We start from the raw sequence: 10,229 nt of genomic DNA on the forward strand, positions 1-10,229 counted from the left end.
GTCCTGCTTCCCCCTCCACACATAGAGAAAGCCTGTGAGTCCTGCTTCCTCCTCCACACATAGAGAAAGCCTGTGAGTCCTGCTTCCTCCTCCACTCATAGAGAAAGCTTGTGGGTGCATAATGATATTAAGTCATAGAAAAGTATATATCTCCAGGCTCAGCCCCTATGCTACCCTGCTTTTAGAAAGGAGACCTGACAGTACTGCTTTAAAGGGATTCTCCAGGATTTAATTCACTTGGGAGCAGCGCTGCAGTATCCAGTTCTGTCCACTACGCAACAAATGGAGCTGTAGTTCCAGCCTCAGAGCTACTCCCAAACAGCTGGTCGGCGGGGGTGTCGGGTGTCAGACCCCACCGATCTGATATTCATGTCTTATCCTGTGGGTAGGTCATCAATTGTTAAAACCTAGAGAACACCTTTAAGGGAGCTAGACTTAATAAAGGGACATCCCCAATGACGCCCCATGTATGTCAGCCTCAGCCGTAGAAGAGGTACTGGAGCCCCCCACGATTGCCTCAATGTTTGTGGACACCCATTAAATTTAGAGGGTCACCATCTACTTGTTGATATGGAAACCCCAATACGATATATAGGGTGGTCCAACCATTTAAAATAATTCCTGTCCGGAGCGTAGCCTCCTTCTTACCACAAAGCATGGCCCAGCAGAGGTCCGGAGACATTCCTCCAGCAGACGCATACGGATCTGTCGAATTTTTGAGCTGTAAAAGTCTCCAGGATGAATTCCATGATAACCGTCTATAACCTGCAGGGACCGAAACGTAGATGACCTTTTGGTGACACTACAAAACCCTGCAGACTTCCCAGCATTAATGGGACCTTACACTGGATTATCTTTGTCAGATACACACATGCCGGATTAAAGGAATGTTTCCATATATAAATGTATTTTTATTGTATGCTGTATCCTTGATTCCTTTATTATAACAGCATTGTGTTGTGCTTGAGTTATATCTATGGTATATTATACGTACCAACTCACGGAAAAAGGACCGTTTTCCCAGAAATCCAGAAGAGAAGGCAAATTCCCCGAGCATTACGGCTATAAATTATTCTCACTCACTTTCCACTCTTAGGCTGCAGACCATGTCCATCTGTCCTGGGAGTCTGGATTAACTGGGGTCTGGTCTGAGGTCTGTTTTAACTGTTGTATCATCTGGTGTCTGTACTAAGGAGGACTGGTTTGGGATCTTTATTAAGAGTATCTGGTGTGTGTGTGGGGGGGGGGGTCCTTATTTTTTTTATTTAAGGAGGCATGGTCTGGAGACTTTATTTAGGGGTTTAGTCTGGGGTCTGTATAAAGGGGTTCTGATTTGTGACTATTAAAAGATCTAGTCTTGGGTCTGTATTTATTTTGGAGGACTGTTATATGGACTGTACTTATTTAGGGGCCTGGTCTGGGGTCTGGATTTGTTATAAGTTGTGATAAAGAGGGTCACATATACTACTTGTGATTCACATGCCGCAGTTTGGGGTTATTCTTTCTTTTCATAACTTCCATGATTTCCCTTGTCCACAGTTTTGAAGCCTGTGGTATATACAGGGCATCTATAAGGGCGGAGGTTACGGTTTTCTCTGTATATTCAGATCAGAGCCCACATTTCCATCATTTCACCAGTCGGTGCCTGTTCCATGACTCTACCTGAAACTCCAGCCCGTGCACATGGCGGCAATATTCCCTCAGCTTTGGGTAGACCTTCGTGCTCAGAGCCGCCCTCGCCTTCATGGAGTCTGAGCAAAACAGGAAAATGAATATTAATGTATTTACTACATAACATGGTCAGGTGTCTGCTGAGCTGTGTATCTAATCCTATCCTGTGTGATACTGTCTGCTGAGCTGTGTATCTAATCCTATCCTGTGTGATACTGACTGCTGAGCTGTGTATCTAATCCTATCCTGTGTGATACTGTCTGCTGAGCTGTGTATCTAATCCTATCCTGTGTGATACAGTCTGCTGAGCTGTGTATCTAATCCTATCCTGTGTGATACTGTCTGCTGAGCTGTGTATCTAATCCTATCCTGTGTGATACTGTCTGCTGAGCTGTGTATCTAATCCTATCCTGTGTGATACTGACTGCTGAGCTGTGTATCTAATCCTATCCTGTGTGATACTGTCTGCTGAGCTGTGTATCTAATCCTATTCTGTGTTATACTGTCTGCTGAGCTGTGTATCTAATCCTATCCTGTGTGATACTGTCTGCTGAGCTGTGTATCTAATCCTATCCTGTGTTATACTGTCTGCTGAGCTGTGTATCTAATCCTCTCCTGTGTGATACTGTCTGCTGAGCTGTGTATCTAATCCTATCCTGTGTGATACGGTCTGCTGAGCTGTGTATCTAATCCTATCCTGTGTGATACTGTCTGCTGAGCTGTGTATCTAATCCTATCCTGTGTTATACTGTCTGCTGAGCTGTGTATCTAATCCTCTCCTGTGTGATACTGTCTGCTGAGCTGTGTATCTAATCCTATCCTGTGTGATACGGTCTGCTGAGCTGTGTATCTAATCCTATCCTGTGTGATACTGTCTGCTGAGCTGTGTATCTAATCCTATCCTGTGTGATACTGTCTGCTGAGCTGTGTATCTAATCCTATCCTGTGTGATACTGTCTGCTGAGCTGTGTATCTAATCCTATCCTGTGTGATACTGACTGCTGAGCTGTGTATCTAATCCTATCCTGTGTGATACTGTCTGCTGAGCTGTGTATCTAATCCTATCCTGTGTGATACAGTCTGCTGAGCTGTGTATCTAATCCTATCCTGTGTGATACTGTCTGCTGAGCTGTGTATCTAATCCTATCCTGTGTGATACTGTCTGCTGAGCTGTGTATCTAATCCTATCCTGTGTGATACTGACTGCTGAGCTGTGTATCTAATCCTATCCTGTGTGATACTGTCTGCTGAGCTGTGTATCTAATCCTATTCTGTGTTATACTGTCTGCTGAGCTGTGTATCTAATCCTATCCTGTGTGATACTGTCTGCTGAGCTGTGTATCTAATCCTATCCTGTGTTATACTGTCTGCTGAGCTGTGTATCTAATCCTCTCCTGTGTGATACTGTCTGCTGAGCTGTGTATCTAATCCTATCCTGTGTGATACGGTCTGCTGAGCTGTGTATCTAATCCTATCCTGTGTGATACTGTCTGCTGAGCTGTGTATCTAATCCTATCCTGTGTTATACTGTCTGCTGAGCTGTGTATCTAATCCTCTCCTGTGTGATACTGTCTGCTGAGCTGTGTATCTAATCCTATCCTGTGTGATACGGTCTGCTGAGCTGTGTATCTAATCCTATCCTGTGTGATACTGTCTTCTGAGCTGTGTATCTAATCCCATCCTGTGTGATACTGTCTGCTGAGCTGTGTATATAATCCTATCCTGTGTGATACTGTCTGCTGAGCCGTGTATCTAATCCTATCCTGTGTGATACTGTCTGCTGAGCTGTGTATCTAATCCCATCCTGTGTGATACTGTCTGCTGAGCTATGTATCTAATCCTATCCTGTGTGATACTGTCTGCTGAGCTGTGTATCTAATCCCATCCTGTGTGATACTGTCTGCTGAGCTGTGTATCTAATCCTATCCTGTGTGATACAGTCTGCTGAGCTGTGTATCTAATCCTATCCTGTGGGATACAGTCTGCTGAGCCGTGTATCTAATCCTATCCTGTGTGATACTGTCTGCTGAGCTGTGTATCTAATCCTATCCTGTGTGATACTGTCTGCTGAGCTGTGTATCTAATCCCATCCTGTGTGATACTGTCTGCTGAGCTATGTATCTAATCCTATCCTGTGTGATACTGTCTGCTGAGCTGTGTATCTAATCCCATCCTGTGTGATACTGTCTGCTGAGCTGTGTATCTAATCCTATCCTGTGTGATACAGTCTGCTGAGCTGTGTATCTAATCCTATCCTGTGGGATACAGTCTGCTGAGCCGTGTATCTAATCCTATCCTGTGTGATACTGTCTGCTGAGCTGTGTATCTAATCCTATCCTGTGTGATACTGTCTGCTGAGCTGTGTATCTAATCCTATCCTGTGTGATACTGTCTGCTGAGCTGTGTATCTAATCCTATCCTGTGTGATACTGTCTGCTGAGCTGTGTATCTAATCCTATCCTGTGTGATACTGTCTGCTGAGCTGTGTATTTAATCCTATCATGTGTGATACTGTCTGCTGAGCCGTGTATCTAATCCTATCCTGTGTGATACTGTCTGCTGGACTGTGTATCTAATTCTATCCTGTGTGATACTGTCTGCTGAGCTGTGTATCTAATCCTATCCTGTGTGATACTGTCTGCTGAGCTGTGTATCTAATCCTATCATGTGTGATACTGTCTTCTAAGCCTGTATCTAATCCTATCCTGTGTGATACTGTCTGCTGAGCTGTGTATTTAATCCTATCCTGTGTGATACTGTCTGCTGAGCCGTGTATCTAATCCTATCCTGTGTGATACTGTCTGCTGAGCTGTGTATCTAATCCTATCCTGTGTGATACTGTCTGCTGAGCTGTGTATCTAATCCTATCCCGTGTGATACTGTCTGCTGAGCTGGGTATCTAATCCTATCCTGTGTGATACTGTCTGCTGAGCTGTGTATCTAATCCTCTCCTGTGTGATACTGTCTGCTGAGCCTGTATCTAATCCTATCCTGTGTGATACTGTTTGCTGAGCCTGTATCTAATCCTATCCTGTGTGATACTGTCTGCTGAGCTGTGTATCTAATCCTATCCTGTGTGATACTGTCTGCTAAGCCTGTATCTAATCCTATCCTGTGTGATACTGTCTGCTGAGCTGTGTATCTAATCCTATCCTGTGTGATACTGTCTGCTGAGCTGTGTATCTAATCCTATCCCATGTTATACTGTCTGCTGAGCTGTGTATCTAATCCTATCCTGTGTGATACTGTCTGCTGAGCTGTGTATCTAATCCTCTCCTGTGTGATACTGTCTGCTGAGCCTGTATCTAATCCTATCCTGTGTGATACTGTTTGCTGAGCCTGTATCTAATCCTATCCTGTGTGATACTGTCTGCTGAGCTGTGTATCTAATCCTATCCTGTGTGATACTGTCTGCTGAGCCTGTATCTAATCCTATCCTGTGTGATACTGTCTGCTGAGCGGTGTATCTAATCCTATCCTGTGTGATACTGTCTGCTGAGCGGTGTATCTAATCCTATCCTGTGTGATACAGTCTGCTGAGCTGTGTATCTAATCCTATCCTGTGTGATACTGTCTGCTGAGCTGTGTATCTAATCCTCTCCTGTGTGATACTGTCTGCTGAGCCTGTATCTAATCCTATCCTGTGTGATACTGTTTGCTGAGCCTGTATCTAATCCTATCCTGTGTGATACTGTCTGCTGAGCTGTGTATCTAATCCTATCCTGTGTGATACTGTCTGCTGAGCGGTGTATCTAATCCTATCCTGTGTGATACAGTCTGCTGAGCTGTGTATCTAATCCTATCCTGTGTGATACTGTCTGCTGAGCTGTGTATCTAATCTTACCATGTGATACTGTCTGCTGAGTTGTGTATCTAATCCTATCATGTGGGATACTGTCTGCTGAGCTGTGTATCTAATCCTATCATGTGTGATACTGTCTGCTGAGCCTGTATCTAATCCTATCCTGTGTGATACAGTCTGCTGAGCCTGTATCTAATCCTATCCTGTATGATACTGTCTGCTGAGCTGTGTATCTAATCCTATCACATGTGATACGGTCTGCTGAGCTGTGTATCTAATCCTATCATGTGTGAAACTGTCTGCTGAGCTGTGTATCTAATCCTATCCTGTGTGATACTGTCTGCTGAGCGGTGTATCTAATCCTATCCTGTGTGATACAGTCTGCTGAGCTGTGTATCTAATCCTATCCTGTGTGATACAGTCTGCTGAGCTGTGTATCTAATCCTATCCTGTGTGATACTGTCTGCTGAGCCGTGTATCTAATCCTATCCTGTGTGATACTGTCTGCTGAGCTGTGTATCTAATCCCATCCTGTGTGATACTGTCTGCTGAGCTATGTATCTAATCCTATCCTGTGTGATACTGTCTGCTGAGCTGTGTATCTAATCCCATCCTGTGTGATACTGTCTGCTGAGCTGTGTATCTAATCCTATCCTGTGTGATACAGGCTGCTGAGCTATGTATCTAATCCTATCCTGTATGATACTGTCTGCTGAGCTGTGTATCTAATCCTATCACGTATGATACGGTCTGCTGAGCTGTGTATCTAATCCTATCATGTGTGATACTGTCTGCTGAGCTTTGTATCTAATCCTCTCCTGTGTGATACTGTCTGCTGAGCCGTGTATCTAATCCTATCCTGTGTGATACTGTCTGCTGAGCTGTATATCTAATCCTCTCCTGTGTGATACTGTCTGCTGAGCTGTGTATCTAATCCTATCCTGTGTGATACTGTCTGCTGAGCTGTGTATCTAATCCTATCGTGTGTGATACTGTCTGCTGAGCTGTGTATCTAATCCTATCCTGTGTGATACTGTCTGCTGAGCTGTGTATCTAATCCTATCCTGTGTGATACTGTCTGCTGAGCTGTGTATCTAATCCTCTCCTGTGTGATACTGTCTGCTGAGCCGTGTATCTAATCCTATCCTGTGTGATACTGTCTGCTGAGCTGTGTATCTAATCCTATCCTGTGTGATACTGTCTGCTGAGCTGTGTATCTAATCCTATTCTGTGTGATACTGTCTGCTGAGCTGTGTATCTAATCCTATCCTGTGTGATACTGTCTGCTGAGCCTGTATCTAATCCTATCCTGTGTGATACTGTCTGCTGAGCTGTGTATCTAATCCTCTCCTGTGTGATACTGTCTGCTGAGCCGTGTATCTAATCCTATCCTGTGTGATACTGTCTGCTGAGCTGTGTATCTAATCCTATCCTGTGTGATACTGTCTGCTGAGCTGTGTATCTAATCCTATCCTGTGTGATACCGTCTGCTGAGCTGTGTATCTAATCCTACCCTGTGTGATACTGTCTGCTGAGCTGTGTATGTAATCCTATCCTGTGTGATACAGTCTGCTGAGCTGTGTATCTAATCCTATCCTGTGTGATACTGTCTGCTGAGCCTGTATCTAATCCTATCCTGTGTGATACTGTCTGCTGAGCTGTGTATCTAATCCTATCCTGTGTGATACTGTCTGCTGCTGTATCTAATCCTATCATGTGTGATACTGTCTGCTGCTGTATCTAATCCTATCCTGTGTGATACTGTCTGCTGAGCTGTGTATCTAATCCTCTCCTGTGTGATACTGTCTGCTGAGCCGTGTATCTAATCCTATCCTGTGTGATACTGTCTGCTGAGCTGTGTATCTAATCCTATCCTGTGTGATACTGTCTGCTGAGCTGTGTATCTAATCCTATCCTGTGTGATACCGTCTGCTGAGCTGTGTATCTAATCCTACCCTGTGTGATACTGTCTGCTGAGCTGTGTATCTAATCCTATCCTGTGTGATACTGTCTGCTGAGCTGTGTATCTAATCCTATCCTGTGTGATACAGTCTGCTGAGCTGTGTATCTAATCCTATCCTGTGTGATACAGTCTGCTGAGCTGTGTATCTAATCCTATCCTGTGTGATACTGTCTGCTGCTGTATCTAATCCTATCCTGTGTGATACTGTCTGCTGAGCCTGTATCTAATCCTATCCTGTGTGATACTGTCTGCTGAGCTGTGTATCTAATCCTATCCTGTGTGATACTGTCTGCTGCTGTATGTAATCCTATCATGTGTGATACTGTCTGCTGAGCTGCTGTATCTAATCCTATCCTGTGTGATACTGTCTGCTGAGCTGTGTATCTAATCCTATCCTGTGTGATACTGTCTGCTGCTGTATCTAATCCTATCATGTGTGATACTGTCTGCTGCTGTATCTAATCCTATCCTGTGTGATACTGTCTGCTGCTGTATCTAATCCTATCATGTGAGATACTGTCTGCTGCTGTATCTAATCCTATCCTGTGTGATACTGTCTGCTGCTGTATCTAATCCTATCCTGTGAGATACTGTCTGCTGCTGTATCTAATCCTATCATGTGAGATACTGTCTGCTGCTGTATCTAATCCTATCCTGTGAGATACTGTCTGCGGTTGTTATATCTCGGTTATTGTCGGTGACCACCTGAGACTCTCCGCACTCCAGAAGTCTCCGCCCATTTTTCAGACGCGGTGCATTTCTCGTTGGATTTACATTATATGAAGTTGGATGCCAGAGAAAGTGGAGCAGCTGAGACCTCGGCCAGGATGTCACAAAAACAAGAAAAACATCAACAACCATTTTCAAAGAATTTCCCTTGTATATAAAACGATCCTTTAAATTTACAGGGTGAGGATGTGGTGGATAGAGGGTGTGCTCTGGTCGCAGGATAAAAGCGGCGCAGTGCGGCCATTATGCATCCCAAAATAGAGGCTTATACGAAGGGAATAATCTGCTGTACTATTTCTTTCCAGAGGAAATATCTCTGTGACTGTTTTAGACTCTTGCGCTATTTTTCCCTTGTTGTGGCATTTGGCGCAGACGGTTCCTACTGTTCGCTGCAGCAATCAGCGCCGCTTGTTACCTCTCAGCTCCTTAAAAAAACATTTTACAGTAAAATCAAAAATAATATGTTGTGTGGAGCCTTACTATTCTGCTGCATTCTAATTTGTCTTAGCTATGAATAGAATGCTAGAACCACAGTGAAGACTGACACAATCTATGCAGAAGACTGCTGTGGCATAGTATAACTATTCAATGCAGGATTATCAGAGCAATGGAAAGCTGGGTGACAAACCATAGCAATGCTGTAAAGACAGCTATGAGGGGTTGTCATTCAGGATGTTACCCATTTACGATATCGGATGCTTTAAAGTGCACCAGTCAACTCTATTAAATCAGGCATACTGCCTGCTAGGGATGATCCTGATATAGGCTATAGGTATAGTGGGTGAAGAGCTTACAGTCACACCTGATCCTGAGGGGACCTAAAGACGACACCAGTGTTATAAGTGGCACATGGTAGGTGCGGGTCCTATTACAGATTTTACACTGGGGTCCAGAAGGTAAAATTTAAAGGGCATCTGTCAGCAAGATCAACATTATTAAACCAGACGTATTGTCTGGTAGGGTTGATCCTGCTGATTAAAATGATTCTTATTTTGTGAAAATTGGTTGCAGCGTTCCCGAGAAATAACACTTTTATTCTTTATGTCAATGAGGGCTTCAGTGCACAGAGAGGCGGGGCCTAGCTCCTTTGCTTTTCAGAACTGGCCACACCCCCTCAATGCTCTGAAGCTCTCATTGGCCTAAAGAATAAAAGTCCTTTTACTCAGGAACGCCGCAACCGATTTTCACAAGGCTGGTGTCATTTTAATCAGAAGGATCAACTCTACAGATCAGTATATCTGGATTAATAAGGTTGATCCTTCTGACAGGCGCCCTTTAAACTGTACTTTCTGCAACTAACATGTGCCATTTATATCTGTCTTGTCTTCTTATGTAGCAGATAGATCTTTTTTAGGGCCTCTCAGGCCCGGGTGCGGCTGTAAGCTCTTCGCCCCTATAGCTACACTTCTGCAGTAGACACAGAATAGTAACTCACCTAAAGGGTAAGACTCATTGTTTTGCAGTGTGCAGGGACCACCTGGCACCAGTTGACAGGAGGATCCTTTAGTAGTCCCTACAGAACTAACAAGACCAAAAACGTGCCACCCAATGTGTACAAAAGTCCATCACCGCTCCCAGAATCTAGACGTCTTGTGTGACCACGGCCTAAAGGGTTTCTTCCTCAGAAACTTACCCACGGGCTCTGCACACAGGAAAACCTTCACCACTTCTCGCTCCCTTGTGGTAGGGATGTGGTCAATGTCCCCACATAATATGGCCTGGTCCTCCGCCTCATCATACTCCATGGAGTCCCGATCTCTGTGTCCAGGCCCCGGACCCTCCGCAGTGATCATCCCCCCGTCATAGACTGATAGGTTCTTATGTGGAGACTTTTCTCTTAACTTCCAACAGGAAATTCCTCCATTAATCGGAAGTGTTAGGCTGAGTTCACACGGGCGAGATTTCCGCGCGGGTGCAATGCGGTAGGTGAACGTATTGCACCCGCACTGAATCCGGCACCATTCATTTCAATGGATCTGTGTACATGAGCGTTTTTTTTCACGCATCAGTTCTGCAATGCTTTAAAATCGCAGCATGTTCTATATTCTGCGTTTGTAACGCAGG

General features: G+C 44.4%; 1 protein-coding gene across 1 annotated transcript in view; it reads right to left on the reverse strand.

Moving 5' to 3' along the window:
- The window catches only part of LOC120994041 (NACHT and WD repeat domain-containing protein 2-like), a 28,821-nt gene extending 18,863 nt beyond the window's left edge, over positions 1-9,958 (reverse strand). The window contains exons 1-3 of the mRNA XM_040422503.1: positions 9,799-9,958; positions 1,663-1,751; positions 649-765 (exon numbers count right to left, since the gene is read on the reverse strand). Of these exons, the coding sequence (XP_040278437.1) occupies positions 649-765; positions 1,663-1,751; positions 9,799-9,958 (366 nt within the window). The remainder of the gene's footprint in view (positions 1-648; positions 766-1,662; positions 1,752-9,798) is intronic.
- Between the last annotated feature and the right edge of the window lie 271 nt (positions 9,959-10,229).

Source organism: Bufo bufo, chromosome 3 (assembly GCF_905171765.1).
Source record: "Bufo bufo chromosome 3, aBufBuf1.1, whole genome shotgun sequence".
Taxonomy (NCBI): Eukaryota; Metazoa; Chordata; class Amphibia; order Anura; family Bufonidae; genus Bufo; species Bufo bufo.